General features: G+C 33.6%; 3 protein-coding genes across 3 annotated transcripts in view; 1 reads left to right on the top strand and 2 right to left on the bottom strand.

Moving 5' to 3' along the window:
- The first annotated feature begins 64 nt into the window (after positions 1-64).
- On the top strand, positions 65-8,132 carry LOC147074463 (neuralized-like protein 2). The gene is made up of 2 exons (XM_085943395.1): positions 65-930; positions 7,180-8,132. Exons 1-2 carry the CDS (start codon positions 252-254, stop codon positions 7,290-7,292), a joined length of 792 nt encoding a protein of 263 aa, XP_085799521.1. The 5' UTR covers positions 65-251; the 3' UTR covers positions 7,293-8,132.
- An 89-nt stretch (positions 8,133-8,221) lies between these two features.
- LOC147074462 (adenylate cyclase type 10-like) overlaps positions 8,222-26,016 on the bottom strand; it is a 43,587-nt gene continuing 25,792 nt past the window's right edge. Inside the window, exons 18-32 of the mRNA XM_085943964.1 lie at positions 25,269-25,372; positions 24,856-24,960; positions 24,601-24,714; positions 22,781-22,820; positions 22,528-22,665; positions 20,928-21,040; positions 20,054-20,376; positions 19,674-19,839; positions 13,987-14,127; positions 13,694-13,815; positions 13,175-13,374; positions 10,177-10,342; positions 9,838-10,095; positions 8,783-8,921; positions 8,222-8,368 (exon numbers count right to left, since the gene is read on the bottom strand). Coding sequence (XP_085800090.1) covers positions 8,222-8,368; positions 8,783-8,921; positions 9,838-10,095; positions 10,177-10,342; positions 13,175-13,374; positions 13,694-13,815; positions 13,987-14,127; positions 19,674-19,839; positions 20,054-20,376; positions 20,928-21,040; positions 22,528-22,665; positions 22,781-22,820; positions 24,601-24,714; positions 24,856-24,960; positions 25,269-25,372 — 2,276 coding nt within the window. The remainder of the gene's footprint in view (positions 8,369-8,782; positions 8,922-9,837; positions 10,096-10,176; positions 10,343-13,174; positions 13,375-13,693; positions 13,816-13,986; positions 14,128-19,673; positions 19,840-20,053; positions 20,377-20,927; positions 21,041-22,527; positions 22,666-22,780; positions 22,821-24,600; positions 24,715-24,855; positions 24,961-25,268; positions 25,373-26,016) is intronic.
- GatB (glutamyl-tRNA(Gln) amidotransferase subunit B, mitochondrial) overlaps positions 24,856-26,016 on the bottom strand; it is a 46,876-nt gene continuing 45,715 nt past the window's right edge. The window contains exon 6 of the transcript XR_015070187.1: positions 24,856-24,869. The gene's annotated coding sequence lies outside the window, so the exon portion shown is untranslated. The remainder of the gene's footprint in view (positions 24,870-26,016) is intronic.

Below are 26,016 nucleotides of genomic sequence, written 5' to 3'. Positions count from 1 at the left end.
TTTTGCTTACAATACACAAAAAATTTGCAAAAAACAAAGAGTTGATTTTGTTTATGGCACGATTGTAGAAAATATTTATAATGGGATATTGTACGTCACTTTTAACTTCTCAGTCTGAATCAAAATGAATTATTACAACTAATTGTTTTGATATGTAATCAATTTATTGAAAAACAAATTTGCTCGATCGTAGTTCATTTCGAAATAACCTTGATTAATGTTCAGTACGAATATTAACAAAATACATCACTATGTTGTCCAGGTTTCATCCCTTTCATGGATCAAACATTATTTTACGCGAAGATAACACTGTTGCTTATAGGAAAGCTAGTTTTGCCAACGCCGTAACGTTTAGCGAAAAGCCCTTATTACCTGGAGAGATATTTCTGATCGAAATTGAGAAAAATGAGCGCGGGTGGAGTGGATATATGCGATTGGGGCTGACGCTCTTGGATCCTCAGACCGTTGGCATTGAAAACGGTGGTTTGCCTCTGTACGCATTGCCAGATCTCGCTAATATGGGGACATCCTGGATATTCCCCATATCCAAATCTCAAAATACCGTTTTATTTGAACTAGTGAATCAGGGAAATTCACAAAGTGATATTCGCCAGTCGGTGCTGGGCGATGGGCACGCTGTCAAAACTCCTCGTGGGTTCGTATCCAAGTTAGTATTAAAACCTCCCGTGCAAAGCGGGCAACCTGAGGACATCTTGCCGACGGATGCCGGCAGTAGAATCGGCGTTTTTTTCATTCCTATCAGTAAAAGCAACGGAGTGAATGAGGATTTCGCTGAAATGCATTTTATCATTAACGGGGAAGACCAAGGGCCTTGCACCAAAGACATTCCCTACAAACGAGGACCGCTATACGCAGTCGTCGATGTATATGGCACGACTAAACAAGTCAAAATCATTCAACTCTATGGAGGTAAATGTTATTATTAATTTTAATTTGATAATTACTATTTTAACGGTTCCATTCAATATCTTTGGCAACGGCACAATAATAAAGCATTTATGAGATTAGAGGGGTGGTTAGTTTCTTCCTCTGAATACCTATTCAAAATTTTACTAAGTACCTACTTAATTATTGTATGGTTACAAATTTGAGAAAATTATCTGATTTGTATGTGTCAAGTATTATTGTATTTTAATCATCTCATAATTAAGTAGGATTCGTATCACTTTGTTTCAAAAGCATTTTGAAAATGTAATAACTTTTATCACAATATATTTTATCTTTAATACTTACTTAAACACTTTGGTACAAGTCTGTTTACTGGAGCCAGATGGGAATAGCGGAAATTTTCATAGCCGATTTCGGCAGAATTTATGAATTCAAGAATGATAACCTAACCTAAACCAACCTAACAAATAATACAGTATATAAGCTATTTTCAAAATTTGTTTGCCGCTGGCATCCACTAAACAGACAAGAACCGATACTTTTATTATTAAAAATAAGTGTAATGAAGTATTATCATCAATAATTATAGAAAACATCACCCCATAGGTAGTTCTACTCATATTCCAAATGTACTTACTAAATTAAGAAAATATTACTATTTTATTTGCCCAAAAATAAATTAATGCAAAATTTATATAAAACTGGTACAGTTCGGTTATGAGGAATACAGCGGCAAACACATTTTGAAAATTGCTGATATACTGGATTATTTGTTAGGTTAACCCAGTGGTCGTCAAACCGCGGCCAACATTATATTCCACTCCATAAAATTATGTCAATTTCAACAGACAGGGCGAAAAGTATGACCGCCATAAGAAACGGGTTTGTTAATGTTTTGAAAGAAAAAATCACGAGATACTTACTTACCATTGCATCATTCGTCAAGAAGCGCTTTGTGCGCAGACATTTTCAGAAAATATTTGCAAAGTTATGGAAATTGTGATTAAGATTATCAACTTCATTATAGCTAAAAGCCAATTTAAAGATTTTTTAGTTGAAAAGGAGAGTGAGTATGGAGATCTTCTACTGCATAACAAAGTACGTTGATTATCAAGAGAAAACGTTTCGCTACTTTATTAACAGAAATTAAAGCATTTCTCCTTGAGAAGTGTGTTCACTATCCAGAAATAACAGATGATTAGTTGATGCAAAAAAAATATTTCATGGTAGACGTTACGTCTCACCTAAATCAGCTGGATTTTTTTCAATGTTAGAAGAAGTTATTTCATTGGAAAACAAATTATCCCTTTTTGCTCAAGATTTTGATATTGTCATGTGCTATTTCAAAACAACAATTTTAAATATGAGGGAAGATTTTCTCAACAGGTTTCAGGAATACAGAAACAGCAAATCTACGTTAGCCTAAAAAACCTCCTAATGCTACTGTACGGGAATCATATTTTCTCCCTTTAATGTTTACACTGGCAACTTTGAAATGCAATTGCTGGCTTTAAAAAACAAAGAATTATGGAGCTCTAAATTTGAACGTCTCTGATATGGAAATATTGTAGAAAAACAAATAATGTGAACTTAGTTCACAGCACAAGTGGTCTGTTTTGAAAGACCTGGAGAAGGAAGACATGATTTTTAACACCTGGAATAGTATTCCTGACTCATATAGCGTTTGCTGTTCTTTCCCTTTTCGGTTCTACATATTCATGCTAATAATATTTTTCAAGCATGACCTCATCAAGAGTAAATTGAGAAGTCGTTTTATTTATGCCTGGAATCATGCCTAAAATTAAAAATAACAACATACAAACCTGACTTTTTTCAAGGCCTTTGTTCACATTAAGTGTGTTGGTCATTGTCTTGATTTAATTTTATGGATACCTTACATACAATTAAATTTTTATCAATCAATAAGATCATTATTAAGTATGATATCGAGTTTTATTCAGTACCCATAGTTTAATTAAGACTTAAAACTTTTATTTTAGTTCATTAAGTTAATAAACAGTGTGACTACCTATATAGTTTAAGTTTAAAAAATTTGGCTCTCTAAAGAAATCTCAATCGTTGTACTGTTGATATTTGACTCTGTTGACTAATGAGTTTGCCGACCACTGGGTTAACCTAACCAAACCTAACCTAACCCAACCTAAACTAACCCAAACTAACAAATAATCCATTATATCGGGTATTTTCAAAATGTGTTTTCCGCTGTATTCCTCATAACCGACTTGTACCGAAAATTATATTTAATTAATATTGCTAACTGGAGACTGAGTATTTAAAATTAAAAGTACGTATTGCTCAATTAGATTAGGCTTATTAATATAGAACTTCCTAACAACGGTTAGAAACTTTGTTCTCCATCAACTATCCTCAATAATGGTACGAGGACATTTTTAGATATTTTTGGAGTGTTGAAATGCATAATTAGCTTTATATTAACCTTTTGCCACCCGTTCATTACAATGTACTGACCTTGCTTATATTCATGTCTTTAAAATTTTACTTCTGACTCAATTACTTTTTACAACACGACAAACAAATATTGTTAAATTTATTATGTGCTCACTAGATGCTAGAATCTTTCACGCACACGATGGTCGAACAGTTACTGTGTGGGCTTGATGGTGTCGAGAGTTCCGAGTTCGAATCCCGGGTCTGGCAATTGTTTTTCAATGTGTATTTGAATCTAATAGGTTGAGCAAGTGGCTAGCATCCATTTCATGTAAAAAAAAAAATATAACCTCCACTCTGTGGCAGTCCATAATATGATCTTCTTAGTATTGAACATGGTATATAAAAAAAAATGTCACTTCCCATTTCATAGGTCAAGAGCATTTAAAATTTTACAATTTTCTTTGTAACTCTTAACCCTTTCAAAGCGTCAAGAATACCGCTTTAATACAATAGAGCGCGTCATGATTTCAAGTATTGATAAATCACAATAAATGTCAGTCAAACATGTACAAATACAGTCATCAAAAATATTTTAAGTGTTCAACGGTGATTATGAATAGTCGTAATATTTTTAACGATCTTAAAAATAAACATTTGTGCCCTGATTATGATAAAGAATGACGAACAAGCCGCGTTATACAAAAAGCGTGTGACTTACGTTTCAGTCGCCATTTTGTTGACGTGTCGGCTCCGGACAAGTGCGTCGATGACAGAATTATGTTTAAAACTTCAGAGTTAATGCAACCGTAATCCCAGACCACTTAATAAATTATGAGAAATCCTTTTTTACACCCCACTTGATAATATTAATGGTTTATTTTGATAACATGACAATACACTATTCACTAAACAGAACACATAATCCACATAGTTTCAAATGTTATTAATTTATAAATTTCAACATCGTCTGATATGTAGGTAGGTCATTTTAGTATTTTTGAAACACTTAAATATTTTAATAGTTCACCTTTTCATGGTATTCTCTAAAGCACGGATACACGCATAATGGCACGTTACACTCGGAACACATGTATCTGGAATATTTTTTGGTTTTCGGCTTTTTTTTTGTATTCGCACAAAGATGACAAACTGCAAGGATTTATCCGTTTATTTGCGGGAGGAATTATGTCCGGCATATGCTTTGCCATCGCTCTAGCTGATAAGCGCAGTGGATGGTCGACGGGTTGCTGTGCGCGGGATGTGGCTGGAACTTGATATTTTTCAAATATTTGCCTGATTACTTTTAACTGAAAATTAGCTAGACCTGTTTTTTTGCCTGTGATAGTACTAAACAGAATATATGAATTTAATAAAAACAGATCTATGATATGGAAAGCCACCTTTTTGTACCATTTTATTGATTTTCGCATACAACTTAGTGTACTTAACATCATATCAGCTTTATCTACAGATCCCATACATTTATTATATTGGATAACACATGTAGGTTTCAGTATAGGCTCTCCGGTCTGCCTATTGAATTTTCCTGTGGGTGTAAATGAATCATTGTGCAATGTAGTCAACATATGGACTTCGCGCCGGTCGTGCCATTTTATAGCCAATAGCGAGCTACTATTTTTTGACTCCACTTCTCCTTTCTTGAGCTTCCTAAATGTTGGCATATTTCTTCGATTTTTTCGGACTGTTCCGCAAGCATTTGTTTTTTTTTCATGAAGATGTTTAAATAAGTCTGGGCTTGAATACCAGTTGTCAGTCCACATAGTATGACCTTTACCGAAATATTCGTTCATTAATGTCGTTACCACAGCTATCGAAATGCCAAGTCCCTGCTCATCGACAATATCTGTTCCTTCCCCGCAATATATTATGAAATCTAATATATAACCAGTCATCACATCGCAAAGAACGAACATTTTTATGCCGAAACGGTGGCGTTTTGAAGGAATGTACTGTTTAAACAGCAATCTACCTTTGAAAACAATTATGCTTTCGTCGATACATAAGTTCTCGTGCGGCATCATTGTTTTTTTGAATATTTCTCGGCAATGGTCGATCAGAATTTTAATTTTATGTAATTTATCTCCAGGAATTTGAGTATTGGGATCCGAAAAGTGCAACATCCTCAAAAGCAAAGTATATCTGTCTCTTGGCATTACTTTCCCGAACATTTGGCTGGATAAGAGTGGATCGGTTGACCAATGTTCCTCTATTGTGATGTGACGATTTCTAGTCATCAACATACTTACAGCAAAAAAAATGTACATTTCTGGGACGTCTGTGTTGACCCACTTATGCATTCGTGATTTCGGCGATGGTTCTTGTGTTCTAATGTCTTCTGTATAATAGTTATTTGTTTCGATTACGATTCTGTCCATTATATTTGAATTCAAAAAATGCTCAAAAAATTCTATTTCTTTAGAGCTATCTGATAAATTTGTGTGCGGGCTGACTCCAGAAAAGAAATCATCAAATTCGTGAACAACTGGTATGAAAGGTCCAGTAGTCCACGAAGACAGATCGTCAACATTACGATTTACATTTAAATTAGAGGCGGCGGCAGCAGCACTTTCTGATGGGGCACTGGAAGTATCTGAATCATCGTAGTACTCATTTTCACTCAATTCATAATCTGAATCAGGATCATGAATTGCTTCTCCCATTTCATCGCTCAAATTACCAGGGATATCCATTTTAAAATAATGACAAAATATCGACCACACACAATATGCTATCACAAAATGTTTTTAATTTTTCCGATACAGAAATTTTCAATTGTGTGAAAATGTTTATTTACTTAACATATCTTTTCTTTATAAATGACTGATAACTAAGGTAAATAAACAACTTTTGTCCGTTTTACCTATTAGTATAATCGGAAAATAGTATTTAAAAATGTTAATCAACAATAAACAAAGAGAAATATTGAATCGCGGACTCTTATATTTAAATTACACCTTGTTCAAATTATTTTCCGAAACTATTAACTCGCGGATAATATACTAGCAGGTAGACGAATGAATGCAATCTCAAAAAGCATTCCTTTTGTAAAATGTTTTGTAAATTCACTTTGATCAATGTAACTTTCTCATATTCTATATAACAGTTTATGCACCAAATAGTTTTTCAATCACTAAAAAACAATATAACATATTATATCGCGAATTCGTATCGCTACAAACGCGTCAGTCAAATATCTTCGGCGCACATGCACTAAGAAGCGATAAGACACTATATACCCGGCAAGTTTGAATTGGCCCGATGACTGATATTTTTTTATCCAAGACACGCTCCCGAAAAATATTTATTTAAATTAGATAGAACAAAAGTTTAGGCTATTCATTGACAGATGTCAAGAGAAGGATGATTTCTGAATAAATTAAATCAATATTAGATTTTTTCGCGCCTGGCCGAAAGCAGTACTAGGCAAACGAAAATCGAAATGACTTTAGTCAGCTGACGCGCGGATGACTTGCGCGTATAGGCTGACTAAAGTCAGTTGCCGCGTTAGAAAGGTTAATGAAAGCTAAAGTTAAGAAATAAATATATCTTACTTTTAAGTGCCCATATAATTTGACCAAAATCACATAAATAAACATAGTTTTCACATCTAGTAAATATACTGCACATCAGCGGCGAGGGGTAGAGATAAGATTGTGTTAAGATCCAACATATACAACAATTCAATCCTGCGTAAACCGAGCCATAATCCTTAGATAATAGTCAAAATATTCGCTGTTTATTTGACGATGTTGTAAAAACCGAGGCAGCTCACTTCACTATTCTATATACAGTATTTTTCTGCGGTGAATGCAACTAATAATTTTTGTTTTGTTTCAGTGCAATCTCTACAAAACGTATGCAGGGATGCGATACTGCAGTATGTAAAAATTCAGTCTGTGAAATCCTTGCCTCTTCCCAAATGCCTCAAAGACTATTTGCTGCAAGCGTGAATGGGCTCTCCGGTAACCGATATATCATACTTTTAAGATGTTACTTTAATGCCGGAGCCTTCTGGGTTCCGCCACACTTAGCCTAATATGTAACCTATACTCATAAAAAACATTCCTTCAAGATTTGCGAGGGCGTGATATCCGTACATGTATAGTATAACCACTATCAAAATGTTATATGCAGGTTAAATGGACTGTATTGAACAGGTACCGTTCAGTGTATGTATTTATGTTTTTTTGAACAGTCGAAGTATCCTAAATAATAAGACTTTTTTGTCCGAGTGTGAAAGAACATCCTGACTGAGGTTTGATTGTAATTCTCAATTTGTACGCATATTGTGCAATGTAGAGCAGCTGTAAATATATTGAAGCTCGGTCAGGAATCCGTCGCCAACTTTAGAAATGCCAAAGAGAATTACACAATCCCTTTCATATCTCGTATAATTAATAAATGTGCAGTTCTTTTTGTCATTACTGCGCGGGCACTTTGTAAGTATAAATGAATTTTAATCTAAGTGCATCTAAGTGCCGTATGCATCATGTATTTGGATATTTATTTTGATTTTTAATTTATCGTAGACATTGCATTTTTTTTTAATTTCATCATGTAGGTATCTAAACTGAAATTAATAATAATTGTACAGATTTTATATTTTATTGTCTTCGGAATGATATCCAAATTGAAAAAATGGATATTTTTAACGTTATATTATTATATATCGTTAGTGAGTTGATATATAAGAATATTGCTTGTTAATTAAGTTAGGGAATCAAAATACTTTTTGGTGAATGAACGAGACTATGTATTTATTATTTTCAAATACACAATTTTCTTATTTATCTCTCTTTTATTCTATTACAATAGTATTTCTATTCATATACCTCTCGAGGACTTCCTGACATATTATCATATTTTTAACTTCTATACTTCAAAATCTATGAATCGGAGCAGGCAAAGTGTAGGGCATGAGTTTTCGACGGTTCAGCTCAATTTCTTTGTAGCTTATCTCGTTCCCCTCTTGGCAGTGCATCAACCAATTGTCCTTTTCTATCGCACTGATTTTGTTGGACCATGCCTGCTCATTAATAAAAAATATTATTTCAAGTACCTAGGATGCAAGTAGTTATATAAAAAGTCAAACGTGCGTAACAGTATAATATGTAATATATATATAATATATATATATAATATGTACTATTATAAAATGTAATTCTACAAGATAAACAATAATAATAATTCAATTTTGTTATCTGGTGATTTCTGCTACCGATATAGTGCCAAATACACTGAATAAATACCTAGGGATCGGTCTTCTTCTAAGACCAGTACAAAAAGTGGTCCTCCCGGACACATGTCACATCACTGGAGATTAATGGCACAATGAGTACTCGGCGACAGCCCGTACTTATTGAAAGAAATGCAACAATTTATTTGAAATGTTACTGTAAAGATTGGTAATAGCTTAGTACTACATACTATAATTGCTCACCTTTTCCGTGTGACTAATCCATTCTATCATTATTAAATGGCCGATCTTGTTGGCGAGCTTCAGGCCTGTCTCTAGATACTTGAATACTTTTGAATCATTTTTTGTGATGTAGCGATAGTATGCTTTGAGCAAAATGTATCTGAAGAAGCAGAATTAATTATATTTATATGAAAGATACGCATCATCGGTACATATATTGTGAAGTCTAAGGCTCTCCTCCCACGGAGCAACTGAAATACGACGGAATTGAAACTAAAATTCCAACCAGTATCTAGCTAATGTATTTCAATGGCGGCTCGCTGACGGCAAGACTGGAATCTCTCAGTTTCGAAACGGTCGCGCAGTCTCTCAAGCTTCCAATCACCGTAAAACAGTGGTACCAATTTCAGTAGATTCGGTGAAAAATCATATTTTCTTACCAAAATTGGTAGCACTGCGTAACAAGCGTCATGCTATAAAAACCATAACAACCCAAGACGTCAAAAGTACAAGATAAGCAAAATTGAAATAACCTAATAATTGTATTCGAGTAAACGCAGCAGCGTGCTTGTTGTCGGTTTTTGTACAAAACAGCTGATGGTCCAGTTTGACATTTTGAGGTTATGTGATTATTATTTCAAGCGGGTTTCAGTAGCGCCATGTGCGAAGCATCACATTGGTCAGTTTATGAGTTTCATCCCCAACTAGTTCCGTCAGATTTCAGTTGCGCCGTGGGAGGAGGGCCTAAGTGTTTTCAATAGTAACTCGAATGACCGAGTAAAGTTATTATGAAATTGCCATTCGCTATCACAGATACCGGATTATAATTCTACGGAGTCGTCGACCCCGGTCATATTATAACCGAGTGCGGGTGAATAGATCTCCTTGTTAAAAATGGATTAGGAATTTTGATTCTTCATGATATCGCATTATTATTTATTTGATCCATAACATTATGTCTCACAATTTTTAATTTTATTACTGTATTCAGAAACAGTGCAAGTAATCAGTAAAGGGATAGGCATTATGACATCAAAGCGGACATAGAGAATAAAGTTAAAAATTTCCACCAATACCTGACAATGTAAATATTTGATTTTCGAGATTCAACTTTGATTATCTTCATCACGCTCTTGATGGTGCGGTTGGTCTGCGTGTACTTGTCCACCTGCTTTTCGTTCATCTCCATCACCATCACGTGGAGCAACCCCTCCAGAAGTCTGAGGGAAGAGAAGCAGTTGACGAATCTGTTGAACTTCATGGATTTCGTGATGTAATCTCTTATTTTTTCGTCCCAAATCGTGGCTACTGCGAAACAGTTACTTCGTAGGCTCCTGTTGATAATGTTTCAGATTTAAAAAAATTCTTACAATCCCTACAACGGTCAATTCGATAGAATCGATTGTGATACGCACCTCAACCACATGTCGATAGAAAATTGCCAGCCCGCCTCCGGATTTTGAATACATCTTGTCGTCTCTCCTTCTTCCAGGCAAAACTTTATGCACATCTCGTACGGCTCCACCGTGAATCCTGTGTCCAGATGTATCTCGAGAGATTTGGCATAATACCACGCTTTGCCTATAGATTTAATACATGAAAATGATAAAAGTTGTTCCATAAACATCATTCTTTTGATGAATAGTGATGAGATGACGCAATTCTACCGACAGTTAGATAGTTAGTTAGATAGAGGGGTTCTAGGATATACTGAAATTATTCAATTTTGAACAAATAATTACTTTCCCTTTTAAATATCCTACATTTCTTAATTTTAACAATAACAAACATATTGTAACAACGCATTTTTCAATGTACATAAATTACACATTATAGACTTAATAATATTTACATATTGACAGTGACGTCCTGTGGGCGTAGGCAGATTGAGCATCGCTTGGGGGCGGCAGTTACTCGAAGGGCGGCAAATCGAGGAGAATCATTATATATATATATATATAGAAATAGATAGGTACCTAAACTTAATAATAACGGAAATGTCTTTTCATTAAAAAAATCAGCTCACTGGTTGGAAACAAAACGTATTAGTTAACATAAAAGGTTTAACAGGACTGTAATTTTTTTGTCGGATTCGCAATGTCTTGTTGACTTCCTTTGTCCTTGGACGTCATGTCCTTGATGACCAGCCATCACACATGCAGATTTGCGAATCATATTTGAATTATAGGGTACATAAGTACTCAAGTACCTAATTAATTTATCAAAATATTCTTGCCAGTCATTCGCAATTTTCGAATGTTGTCAGGTGTATTTTTAAATGTATCTGAAACCGTGGACTCGCAATATTGTCTATTGAAGTAGGATAGTATTTAAATTAGTTTTAGTGGTATATATTTTGTTAGTAATGTATCCATACAACACATTTCTTAGATATTGGGGGCTTGAAAGGATGATAAAAAATACTGTATAAAAAATAGGCAGTATTTTGGCGCTGCCTAGGGGCGGCATTTTGTTTAGGGACGTCACTGCATATTGATAATAATATATCCTTATAATTATGTATAGTAGAGAATTTAGTTTAGAAACTTCAATACATTAGTTCAGTGGTTTCCAAACTTTATGTTACTGCGCCTCCATTTAAAAAAAATCTAATCTTGACGCCTCCCCCCCTCTTTATTTCATTAAATAATAGACACTTTTTTAAATAGTCAACAATGTACTAATACAAAAATGAAAAAAACATATAAAAATAAACAAGGTCTACATACTTATATTATATTTATTTTTAAATTAATTTGTTTTTCATGCGATGAATGTGCTTGTTTATTAGCACAATCAATTTCAATAGTAGTTAATCTAAATTCATCATCGTTCATGCTCACATCCTGAAGCGGGCCCACCTACCTATCGCTGAAGGTTAAGGGCAGTGTGGTGCTCTAATGTAGTATTTCCTAAATAATACACAGGAATTATTATTTAAGTATATCAATCATCATTTATCATTTATAGGTATCACATCACATCACATCAAATTGCACCGCACAACTACATATTTAAAATATTTAATATCCCTGAACCAAAGCAGCGCCACAGGCGACTTTTTTACTATTAATAAAATAATGTGAAAAGTGTATTAGCAAACTAACCAAGAACTCAGTAAATAGATTTTTGTTTTCTCCAATATATCTGGCGCAGAATTTTCCAAAGCAGATCCAATTTTTTATGAATGCCTTCACTTTGTCTTTTTAAATCAGTGAATGCATTAATGGTCCTTGCATTGATTTATTCACTCAATTTTTTTTTTAAATTTCAACCAAATAGACAAGCTTAAACACAAAATTATCGTTCCTAAACATATTCGCCTCAGATTTCAAACAAGAATTTTCAGAATTCGACCCTTTTATTTAATTTTTTCTCGAGATAGCCAGCGCACTTCACAAAAGTATAGAAGTGAAGTATTATAAAATTAGTCTCTTTTTGCAAACAACCTTTTATAGGATTGTTTTTTTATGTAATTTATAACTAGCGGCCGTTTTATAAACTATGCATTTGCAAACTTCAAACCTGTGGCTACATTAATTATTGTGTTCAACTTTTCGCGCCCCCCTTTGCAACATTCCGCGGCTCCCCAGTTTGGAATTCGCTGCATTAGTTGAATGTTTCACAAAATACTGTTCAACATAAACAGCCATGCAGCAAATTGTACATTTTCGTAATATATATTAAATAATATTAATACTATCGGCCGAAGGTACTTGATGGAATTTGAATTTAAATTCATTAGAATATATTATATAAATTTCGACCCGGCTTCATTACTGCGTTACCACAAATGAATTGTGATGATATTGGGAATTTTATGTTTTGGCATTTAGTTAATTCAGTTGAGTGAAATTATTGAGAAATAACACAATATTTATGACTAAATATTGATTCAAACTGTTTTTAATAAAATAATGGTATCATGAGAAAATAAATAAATTCATATTATTCTCCTTTTCTTTTTTTCTTATGGTGTTAATGGTCAATTCTTGGTGGAAACGCACTGTTTTAGTCAAATAAAACAATATGTACCAGTTCCATTTTTTTTAATAATGTCAGACCGGTTTCATCCGCTTCAAAAGGACTTGAAGCTCTTACATTGCTGTGAATTTTGACTAACGCAATGTGCAATTAATTCCCATCCAATTTTAATTATCTATCTTGTCAGTATCAGAAAATAACACTATTTTAAGTATTGTTGTTTGATTTTTTTTTTTGTAGTACTTATTCCACTTTAATAAATAAATTTGTACCGGTTTCGTCCGCCTCAGAGGGACATTTTCAACTGAATAAGTACTACAAATAAAAAAAAAATTGCAACTTGCAATTATCTTAAAAAGCGTTACAACCAACTTACAAATATATATACCCCAAGCCGAGAAGAATAAAAGTCTATAAAAAGCAACCCACTCGTGATATCTTGATCCTGCTGGATCATCTTCAGCTGATTGAGTATTCCTACGGCCTCATTGAAACGCTTGTAACTGCAGAGCACGTTGCTCAGCCAGAGCAGCACCATCGATCGCCTCTTATTCTGTTTTGCCTTATCCAACACGTGGAGCATAGTGAATCCGAGATCGATTGCATTAGCTATGTCGGCACAGAAAATTCTGAGGAAGGAAAATCTTTTATTTTTGATGCAAAATATTGATTAATAAAATATTATCAAGATATCTCCGAATATTTGATGACTGTACAGTGGGTACATGCTGTTGGTGTAAATTTACATGGATTAAATTGCGATAAGCGAGTGATGACTTATGAATAGCAATGATGCACGTTGAGTGATGTTTTAGAAAATGGCGGGAGTGCAGCGTACGTGCATGATGTTAGAAAAGCCGTTGCTGATCATCACCATTTCTTTTTAACATGAATCCTCGTATCCACGATGGACATGGGAAATAGCCATTAATAGATTAAGATGCATACCTGAACAAAAATATGCTGGAGTAGAGGTCAGCCACGGCATCCATCTCCACTAAATCTAAGTTTTCATCTTTCTGCGAGCAGAATTCTACCGCTGACTTTTCAATGATGTGGCACAGTTTCTCCTTTCAGGAAAAATAAAATTGTTACATTATACTGTACGTAAATAATTATTTAGAGAAGCGAGACATGTTTCACGAGACACTGAGTGAAAGTGGTCATCTAAACTTTATAAATATTGAAATAGTATATAATGATAATTTTGATTCGAGACTTTCAAATAATAATTGACTTGCTTGTTGATAAAACTGACACGCTGTCATCATGTTGGTGTGTGCGGTGCACAGCAGAGAAAAGTTAGCATTACTCTTGACGGCGAGATTCAGTGACCAGAGGGCGGCTAAGTATGCCAAATTCCATTTTTCTTTTTGCGGCACCTGTGGACGACATATACCATGTTGGTTTCATTCAGCATATAAATAAGTTTCGGGTGTATTAGGTATTGTATGATTTTTTCCATTCATCTACAATCCGGGGTACACCTTGGCCACCTCCGAGGATGTTTCTTAACCCATCGCGCACTATCGCCGCCAATTTGGCACCGGTGTTACAGGATGCAGGATTTTTTTAAAAGTTGAAATTACTTAATAATAGATGTAGCTATCATTTTATGATTTATGATTACAGTACAATATATTTTTTAAGAAATATTTGATTTATAAAATCTATTTTTATTTAAATTTGTCAAAATAATGATCAGTTTGCTAGGTATGAGGTGTTTGAGACAGTAAAAAACATAAAATGGCCCTCCATCTTCTAAATATCTTGAATAGTATTATATTTAGCTCCAGTTTTAGTATATCTTCCTTTTATTATTTACTTCTATCATGGACATTTTGTATATGTCATTTTGTATAAAAAAGGTTAAAAAAACCCAAAAAACTATATTTGACATGTTTTTTTCATTCCACTTATACACAAAGTTTTAAAAGATTTATTTGATTTGAATGAAAAATACATCACTTATGTCAATTTTAGTAATCAGTGTGCCTTTTTAAGTGATCCTGAAAAGTTAATTCTGTCTGCAATGGGTTAGCAAATTTGCTTTTACGAGAAGGGCATTTGCTCGACTTATCGTGTTTATGCTCTGGAACCAAACGCACATTGAACAAAAAGGGTGAATTTGCCAGATGCAATATTTGAACCTGCGACAGCAGAAACTGACATTCTGTTGGTGCATTGCATGTGCTATACACTAATACTATAATCAGAATTGAAATAACAACAATAATTGTCTTCACAAATGATTGTTTCTGATTGTCAAATTGTCCCATCACTATCACAAAATCGAAGGTCAGAAGGATGTGCAATTTGCACTTGTGAAATTCTATATACAATAAACTATTTTTTTAATCAACGAATAATTCAAAGACTTAGGAATGTAACATTCTTTCTATTGAAAATACATAAGTTGAAAACACTTCTGAGAAATATATATAACCAATAGAAAAAATCATTTTTGAAAAAAATACAATACCCAGCAGAAAAAAAATTGGTGTGATCAGTGATGTCGGTTAGTAATTAATACCTACTTTGACTTAAAATACAAAAGCCGATTGCCAATAGTAACTCAGTTTAGAAAGCGCTTCAGAGTATTGTAATACTCATTAGTTAAAATTCATCGCAATTAGATAAGATGCCTATAGCATTGTGGTCAATGGGCGTGGGCGCGAATCTTGAAAGACACAGGTTCGAATCCTGCTGGGTATCTTTTTTTTTTTTAAAAGATTTTTTCTATTGGTTATATTTCTCAGAAGTGTTTTCAAGTTATGTATGTTCTAAATATAAATTAGGGGGTGTAGAAACAAAGCGGTAGTTTCCACTTTCATAAAAGTTGGCAAACCAATAAAAATATTTTATTTCTTTCTATTTTCTGAGAAAAGTATTTCAATATGATCTTATAAGTTTAGTATTTCAATATAATTAATACAATTGATATATGGCGTAATTATTTGAAATATTTCTATTTTCATCTTAATTAAAAATGCTTTTGTTTTGCACTATGCACAACTAACGTTTTTGTTATAAACACGACTGAAAACTGCTGGGTCTATTTCGCAACATTATTTTTGGTTGGTAAATGTTGCGGTAAAAAGTGGAGTATTCCGTAACGTTTGAATTGTTTAAATTTACAACTAAGTACAAAAATGACTTTCAAACTTACTACAGTTTATATTATTTACTTTTTCCTCCACACCTGCCATATTTACACACATGTGAAGCCATGGTGTAATAAACGTTAGATGCCCTTGAAAGTTGTGCCGAGAGTGTCTTTTGTGAGAGGAACAATTTCTCGCAACATTGGTTAGGCTGCACCGCAGTGTGCGGGATGCCTAATCTATTATGGTGACACCAAAAATTCAAAATTTAAATTATTCAAATCAATCATCACAATGGAAAAATTTTCACTAATAAGCAAATATATTTTATTAAACTAAATATTAGGCATTTTAAATTATTTGCGATGCGGAGTATGCACCGTAACATTGCCTTTCTTAATGTTTAATAAGTTAATGTGATGATTTTAGTACTACTTCACTCGGAAAACTATTTGATAAAACAACTTGCAGTTTTTAATATTTTTTTGAAAACGAAGCACACCATATTGTTTAAAACTTTAAAAAACTAACACCGTTCGTCTCGCAGGAAATCATCTTACAATTTCTATAGTATACCATAATCAAAATGGTAAAATGCAGAGCTCCGATTGGCCATTTTGATAATTGCCATGTTTGTTTGGGAAGACTCTGAAAACAGTGATGTCCCGTGGGGGTAGGCAGATTGAGCGTCGCTTGGGGGCGGCAAATCGAGGAGAATTATTTGGTATTATATAGAAATAGCTACCTATATTAGTTATATTATAACCAGAGCGTTTGGAGATGTTTTTTTTATCCAGCACTTACTAGAGTATATATTTTAGTATGATGTCACCACGCTTCGCGAGGAATTTTTGTTTTATTTTTGACTGCTCGGTTTCGTATACAAATGCCAATAAAAAATATTTTTACTACTCTTGGCACGTAGACACATTATGAATGATAAATGTAAAACACCAAAAATCCATAATAAATCAGTCATAATATAATAATATAATGTCATTTACTCATTTAAGAGTTCCTTTCATAACAGTGATATTATGTAGGTATACGTGCAAAAGCCGTCACGCCATAGGTGGCGCCGAACAAGCGACGAAGGTAGGTGTTGAAACAAAATAATATTACCTATATAGATTTCAACGTTGGTGACGAAACAAGGAAAATTATGGTAGAGATTTATAAGTAGGTACATACTTCCGTATTTTTTAATTTATCCAAATATTTTTGCCAGTCACTCCCGAGATTTAAAAGTTGCCGGATGTACCTATTGCAAAATAGATATTCATAATGATTATTAATCCATTGACATTTGACATAATCAATTAGTATTCGTGCATATAATAGTATTTACATTAAGTACCAGCTAATTGTAATAAAAATGTACACTAGTAGGTACCTACCTAGATTATATCGTATTTATCGTGCTGTGAATAACAATACCTTCTTTTAAGTCGTTTTTTTGTAAACATATTTTGTGCTGATAATAGTGTGGATTTGGGTATTTTATTTCAATCTTCAACGGTTGAGTGTTGAGACTATTAATTAATAGTGTATTTATGATTAAAAATAGGTTTATATTAAATAAATAATGAGGAAAATTATTTTGTTTACATATTGTAGGGTACAATAATAGCATAGAAAAAATGGTGTAAAAATATTACGTCTGCGTAGGTATTACTAAATGGTACAGACCAAATGTGTCAGACATATCAACCAAATGGCATCTCAGACTCTGGTGATTTGGGTAAGTGTTTAACTAATATTATATTTATTTGCTTATTTATTTATTAATACGAGGGTGGGTCAATAAGTCCTTAGAAAAGCCGACAGGTGGCGCGACTAGTACTGTAAGCGGTTTGTTTTCATGCAGCGGCACTACCGATTCAGTATGCTGCGAAGTTTCAATCAGATTGGTCGGGTTGTTGTGTGTTTCTCGTACATTTAAAAAAAAAATTTGCTTGTGGAAAATGGAAAAATGGAAAATGGAGAAAATTGAGGTTAGAGCTGTTATTAAACATTTTAATATAAAAGGGTTAACAGCAAAGGAAATAAAAAATGAGTTGGATTTAGTTCACGGCATATCTGCTCCTTCACTTGCAACTATTTATAACTGGTTAAATGAATAAACGTGGTCGTACATCAACAAAGGATGAACCACGCTCAGGACGTCCTGTAGAGGTGACTACACCAGAAATGATCAATAAAATCCACGATATGGTGTTAAGTGACCGAAGATTAAAGTTGAGTGAGATAATTGAGGTTACAGGGATCTCAAAAGGTAGCGTCATTTCTATTTTACATGACAAATTGGGCATGAATAATATTTCTGCAAGATGGGTGCCGCGTTTGCTCACAGTCGACAATAAACGCAATAGGGTGGTGGCCTCTAAAGCCCTGTTGTCGCTCATGCAACGCAATCCGGATGAATTTTTTCGTCGCTTTGTGACTGTAGATAAAACATGGATACACCACTATACTCCCGAGACGAAAGAACAGTCAAAGCAGTGGATTGCGAAGGCAAACCATGTCCAAAGAAGGCGAAAACCGTAAAATCAGCTGGTAAGGTTATGGCTACTGTATTTTGGGATGCACGTGAAATTATTTTCGTTGACTATTTGGAAAAAGGAAAAAAAATAACAGGGGATTATTATGCATCTTTATTGGACCAGCTAAAAAACAAAATTGAAGAAAAACGGCCTCATTTAAACAGGAAAAAAATCCTCTTTCATCAGGACAATGCCCGTGTTCACACATGTTTACGATCAATGGCTAAAATTGAAGAATTGAAGTTCGAATTGGTCGACCACCCACCGTATTCGCCAGATTTAGCCCCCAGTGACTTTTTCCTTTTCCCAAACTTAAAAAAATGGCTAAGTGGACAAGGTTTTTTTTCAAATGAAGAAGTCATCGATCGGACAAATGCTTATTTTGAGGACCTTCCGAAAACTTATTTTTCTGACGGTTTAAAAAATATTGAGAAACGTTTAACCAAGTGTATTGAGCTCCAAGGAGATTATGTTGAGAAATAAAAAAAAAATACAAAAATAAAAACTGTTTTAATGCTTTTTTCTAAGGAATTATTGACCCACCCTCGTATCTAAATTTATTTTTTTATGATTCAGCTTAGTGGTAGGTATATATTTTGTTAGTAATGTATCCATCCATACCATGCCCCCCACAAGGGGGGGCTGACAGGGCTCTAGCCTGGGTCCCGGGCTCGATAAATGAAATAAACACAAATTTGCTCTAATAGCAAAAAATTCGCCTGCGGTGCTATTTTCTTCAATAATATTAATATTTAAAATTATGTGGTTGTACAATACAATTTATAATTGTGTAGCGATACTCAAAAACTCCATAATTCAAATGGGTGTATTACAATATACAAAAAAACACTAAATATACACATCAATTTTAACGCGTACACCATTTGGAAAACATTACTGTAGAGCGTCACAATGCCTTTATCCTTAGCGATAGGTAGGGGGGCTGCCAAAGATCCTTGTCTGGGGGCCCGCTTCAGGATGCGGGGGCCATGCTTCATACAACACATTTCTTAGATATTGGAGTAATGAAAGGATGATAAAAAAATGGGGCGGCATTTTGTCTAGCGACGTCACTGTCTGAAAACATCCGCTTTCGTTACAAACTCTATTTTATTTTTACAAATATGTAAAGATTAGAGGTTAGAGATTAGAGAGGACGAATTTACTTATGTAGTACGCAAGTGCACAGTCGCTAGCTCAATCTGATTGCATATCTAACTCATTTTTGACCAAACATGGAAACCGCCGGTTTTGTTTCTATAGCCCTCAATTAAATCTAACCTTGAAGAGTTTGAATAGATGTCCCAGGGTTTCGGAAACTTGCTCCAAATAGATGGCCTTAATTCCGGTCACCTTTCCGATGAGCAGTTGAGGAATGTCGACATTCAACTTTCGTTTTACATTTTCCACAAATCTTGTGAACTTTTGTTTGTTTCTACAAAATAAAACCATATATATTCCACGAGTAAACATTATTTACAACTATAATAATTTTAAACAATAGCTTTTCCTTTTTATTTGCATGTACAATTTTTACACTATAGCACAATCTGTATTGTCAGCTATGTTTACATCAACAAAATTGCATCACTTTTTCTAAATATGCCTTATTATCTATTAAAAATATCGAACCTCATGCTGATGTGATATGTTTGTATTACTGAAGTCGAGGCTTTATATCTGATGATGTTTTACGTGAATTGGTCGTGAACCAATCCTTTCGAAAGCAGTTCATAACATTAATACTATGTACAGTCATTGTTAATCTTATTTCTAATGAAAGTGTTAAATTGTATAGGCACTTGGTGTTTGGAAAGGGGCATTCAAATAGATCCATAGCCTTGAACAGATAAGTTTTGGCTTCCGTCGTATCGTCAAAGTCCAACATTGCGCGCCCTCTCGCTGAATAGATCCTCCCGAGCACAAAGTTCGTTTGCCACTTAATGTATTCCTTGCTGTTATCCAGCAGCACAAATTTGGGACTCTTTAATTGAAACACAAAATTCCAACTAATTAACTGACACACAATTTAAAAAAATATGCATAGTAACATTTAGGCAATATGTTGTTTGTGGTTTGTAATAATCCTACTGCCACCAATTTTTAACCCTTTAACCGGCGTAGCCTAGGAATTTGGGGAAAATTATTATTTAATAAAATGACAACATTAAAAATTTCACATTGATGTATAAAAAATGTTTAAATAGAAAAAGTACATTGCAAAACAAGCAAAATATTAAAAAAAAATGGTGCTCAAAGATGCTTTATAGATTTTTTCAATTTGTTTTTAGAGCTCCGGAGCCTTTATCATATATTAAAAACATTAATAAACCTTAGCTTAGAATTGTGTCGATTGATCTTTTCAACAATTCTATCACTCGATTAAAATTTCTTTTTGTTGGTGAAAAAATTTTGACGGTGCGCTTTGATTGAACACCGGTATATATTTCTACATCAAATAATCAAATCACATAAAATGATTTGGTATCTGAACAAATGGGCGATCGCTCGCTTAGCGGTACAATTAATAAATACCTTGACAAAGTCCTCCACGTCGCACAGTACTCCCATAGCCAGCGGAATGTTTCCACTGTTTATGTTCAACTCAGCCAACTCGATAAAGGCTTCGATGAGTTTGTAAATTTGGTCTAAAATATTGTCACACAGAGAATATTCATTTTAATATATTAATAATACTGATACTTAAATAATAAATATTATGAATATGAATGATATGAGTCTCGATCCACTCCTTGACGTTCTCATTAGCTTAGCGGATGGTAGAAAATCCCTGCGGGAAAGAGTGACAGCTTGGATGTCGTAATGGCACACTCAGCGATTTGAATTTCTCAGCACTCCTCGGCACTCGCACAGAGAAGACAGATTTTATCTCCGCTTATACGTATACATCATACGGACATCGGCTATATATAAATGTATCCTGGTTTCCTAATTTCCTTGTTGGAGTGCTTCGACGAGAGGTTCCCCGATAAAAGTTATTCAGTGATATTCATATAATGCTGCAAACGATGAGACTGAAGATTGTCTAATTCATGGTTTCCCAAACTATGGGTCGCGAGCGAATATTGAGTGGGCCCTCGCCACTGTATACATGAATTTAAAAAAATAGGAAGTGATACATTTGATATTTCATTCAGCTATTTATAATTTCTAAAAATTGAAATAAACTTAGTTACGGAAAATATTGTGATAAAATAATAATAATTTGAATTGCCAATGCACTACAGGTGGCAGCACAGTCGCGGAATATCGCCAGCTAGCGCTGAAGCTAGCGCTAGCTGGCTAGATAAAAATTGTAAATTATATTAAAACAAAACCCTTATAAGCCCGCCTATTTCAAAAACTATGTGAAGAAATGGGTAGCCGCCATACAACGCCTTAATTTGTATTTGCAAGGATCAAACGGATCAGACATTTTTGCAGTTCACGATAAAATTCGAGCGTTCATGAAAAAGCTTATGTTGTGGAAAAGTTGTATTGAGAATGGCAAGTATGATTGTTCTGAAACACTTGAAACTTTTATTATTGAAAACCAAGTGCAGTCTAAGATGAACGTACTGACTGAAATTTCCAGTCATTTATCACTGTTAGTTAATAAATAACTTTGACGACTATTTTGGGGAAGAGATGAAAAAGTTTGATTCGTTGCGTTGAATTTGTAACCCATTTCAAAACGACTTACCAACTAGTATGTCAACAAAAGCAAGTGAAGAACTCATTGATTTATCAGAAGATACGTCACTGAAAAATAGTTTCAATCGTAAACAGTTAACGAAATTCTGGCTCTCAGTTGCTGATAATTATCCTTGCCTGTTCGATGAAGCTATGAAAGTCCTCCTCCTCTTTACTACCTCATATCTATGTGAGGTCGGATTTTCGGCTATGGTTAACATTAAAACTAAATACCGAAATAAATTGGATATATCAAACTCACTGCGATTAAAAGTAACTAAAGTTGAAGTTGATGCTAAAACTGTAATGAAGAAAAATAAGAAACAAATACATCCTTCCGCAATAATAATTGCAACAACAATAATAATTGAACTAATGACCATAATGTTAGCTATTTTTGATGATATATAATATTGAGACTGCAATGTTCAAAAAAATCTACCAGATTTTCTGCAATGTTCAATAATTTGTGTATACATGGCGGCCAGAATCATTTCACATTCGCAGTTTGTGAAATCAACGTCAGCAAAAGAGCGCAGGCGAGAAGACGTTTTACCCATCACATAAGTGTCGTGGATTCCTAAATATACACAATCATATTAGTTCATAAAAATTTACTCTACATTATTAAATTTCATTACTAATTATTCATTTTATCAAATATATTTATTTATAATTTACTAAGTGCATCTTACTCTGAACGTTATTCTCGGGCATATCATTAGTATGTCTTCTCTGCAATAGAAAAGTCAATATTACCCTAACATTCAATTTTATTGTATATCTATATAAAGCTTTGTTTTCATAGGTAGAGTTAGTGGTAGAGTACACTAACATACTTACTATCCAAACTGCTCTACTCTAACTGTGTCAGTATAGGACACGTTTATATGCATATTAAAGTACAGTCGACTCATCGAAGGTCGAATTTCTCTTTCTTGCACGCTCGAGTGTCATTTTTATGGCTTAACTCTCTCGTTACTAAAACGAGTAACAAAACAAAACAATAATTACAAGATAAAAAGAACTTTTTATATACCACGTTTTTAAATTTTCTGTTGAATCATATAAACTTGACAATTCTATGTATTAATAATTTAGAACAAATAACAAATCATTTTTTTGCTATTTTGCGACAAACAAATATAGAATACTGAAATGTCATTTTGATTTCCATTGTAACGCACGTATATATTAATAATTTAGTTGCTAAGACCACCCCCTTAGCAACCAATAATAGTGTATTGGATTACGGATTTCTTCCAAAATAACTTTTCATACAAAACAGAATTAACTGAAAATGAATTCAATTCTACTTAAAGATGGCTAAAAGTATTAAAAGAATGCATTGGCATCGTGTTCTAAAAGTTTCGAATGTCTAGCTAGTTGGGAAGTTAGTTAAAAATCGATTGCAAGATTTGTACTAAATAAACAACCACAAATGGACAAACAAGAATACGAGCTAAGAAAAACGTGGTAAAAAAATAACCTAACACATCGCGTCATCGTGAACTGTACTACTAGTTTGAGGAAATCAGTGGAGGAGGAAAGCGAGGAGCAGAGTTACTATCCGATCATAAGATTTATATTACTCGATCAAGATCTAGTACTCTGATCTATCGAATAATATGTTTTCACCGGTTGAGTTACAAGGATAGTTAGTACTTGTTAAGTACGCTAACTCCATCAATGAATACAAGGCTTTAAAGCTAATTAAAATGTTATTCATTCTTCTTCATGTACACTTTCAAACATAGAATAATTATTATATGGATGTTTTTTACGATGATATTATGTAGTAGGAAGATTAGCCACTGCTACGAGAGAAAAAAATCGGTGTGTGTACTTATGTACGCGTGTTAGAAGTTATACTTCTTTGGCGTAACAAAACAAAAACAAAACTTGTGATAAACTAGATTCTTTGACTAGCTCTTAATTATCTTGTTAAATTACACACTCAAGAAAAAGGATTGCTTATTGGAACGCCGTTGGTTTATTTCTATACACTTTAACTTATATTACTAAATTATATAATGGTTACTCGTTGTTTTTATTTTAGTACAGTTTAAGTACCAAATGTCAATCTGACGTTTAATCGTTTGCTTACGTAAGGAATTGCATATGGCCGACAAAAATAAATTCGCTGCCTAGGCAACGGAACAATTCTAAACTTTAATATTATACTGTATAATCGTCACGATTGCATTATTATACTGTGGCGTAAGACAGTGCGTTCGGCTGATAACTGAACACGCCAAAAATACACTCTGATCTGATTTCCCAAACGCGCTAAAAGAAGTATAACCAAAAAGTATGCGGGGTTGCACAAGTCGCATCTTAACTCATTCACTACGGACCAGTTAATTACTATTTAATTACCACATTTAAATAACATGCTAATAGTATCTAATGGCCATTTAATGCCGACACGGCAGCCGTGTTGTCAGCACTGTATGAGTTAATAAGATCGAGTCTTGAATAAACTGGATAAAAGGGGTTGTGCTATTTTTCTTACCTTATGACGGGCGTCTCTCGTATTGTCTATGAATTCTTCAATCAAATGAAATTCTTTATCCAGTATTTGAGTATAATACTCGGATATTCTGGCTTCCTCAGAACGTGAAGAAACCTGATGGGAAATGTTTTTTAATAATAGCTATGGAATTTGTCACTGATAATGTTATACATAATATGTATACCCATTGTATATAGTATGTAGTCATATAAATATTATTTCATCAGAGTCACAACATGAAATCAATGTCCTCACATCTTTCCGGATGCCTAGTATCTTGTTAAAACTTCCTTCACCGCAAGAATGACACTTCTTTGTATTCTTTTCGAGAAATACGACCGCTCGACTGTGAAAATCTTTCTAGAAAACGAGTCTTATTAAATAAATTTTGAATCAGTATGCCATTTTTAAATAAATAAATATTTCATTAGATTCCAAAATATCTGATGAGGGGTCATAGACCGAAATAGTTTCTCAACACGAAACTGCAGCTATAAAAAAAAAATCCCATAAATCCTACGTAGCCGAATTTAATGTGTATACATTTATTATTGGGAATGTTTGAATAGAAAAAAGGAATTGCATGGGTATCGGGGTATCGACTGCAATTAATATAGATGCAATTTTGAATAGTCATAAGATTTACTCAATTGAAAAATGTGATATACCTTTTGATTTTCTGTCAGTAAATCATAAGTGGCTCCGAAGAATAATGTGTTACAAAATCGTATGTATCCACACCAGGCATAAGCGGGCAAGTCTTTGTTACTTTCTAAATAAAAAAGAAAAGAAACTTATTTTAATCGCTTGCGTATTATTATTACTAGGGATCGGATTTATATGCAACAAAAAACATGATTATATGCATGCACATATGCAATTAAAAATTGACATTTTTATGGAAAAATATTGTAAATACCAACTTCACCCAATATTACTGATAAAAAATCGAATAACAAATTAATAATCTTAAGCAATATAATACAATAACAAAAAAACACAAATAATCAATATAAAGTTAATCAATTACAATTTTCAACATAGTTTGTTTACAAGTAGGTACAAATAATTGAACAAGAAATGCAAAATGTAAATGTAAACTATGGAAACTAAACACAACTTAAAAAAACAAAAATGACACACTTAACTATTCCTAAATACTATTTGTTGTTTTTTTGTCCGAAAAAATAAGTTAAACATTTTTTCAATATTCTCTGGCATTAAATTTTCCGCATATTTCTCAGTATTTTGGTTATATGCGGAAAATAATCTCTCAACGTCCACAGAGGTGATAGCGCAAAATTTAAATAAATGTGCCAGAGTTGACTTCACTTTTTCTGATAAATTAATGAAATGCTCGGGGATGCCATTAAAAATTCAAATGCATCTACCTGATTTAGTTATGTTTCGGTAAAA

The sequence above is a fragment of the Rhyacophila brunnea genome, unplaced genomic scaffold (genome assembly GCF_057557595.1).
Source record: "Rhyacophila brunnea isolate RB1 unplaced genomic scaffold, BYU_Rbru_1.0 scaffold_16, whole genome shotgun sequence".
Taxonomy (NCBI): Eukaryota; Metazoa; Arthropoda; class Insecta; order Trichoptera; family Rhyacophilidae; genus Rhyacophila; species Rhyacophila brunnea.
This window is presented reverse-complemented; position numbering and strand designations above follow the sequence as displayed.

Coding starts and splice junctions, on each gene's coding strand:
- LOC147074463 (XM_085943395.1), top strand. CDS start 252: ATGTTGTCCAGGTTTCATCCCTTTCATGGATCAAACATTATTTTACGC. Junction 931..7,179: donor AATCATTCAACTCTATGGAG/GTAAATGTTATT, acceptor GTTTTGTTTCAG/TGCAATCTCTACAAAACGTA.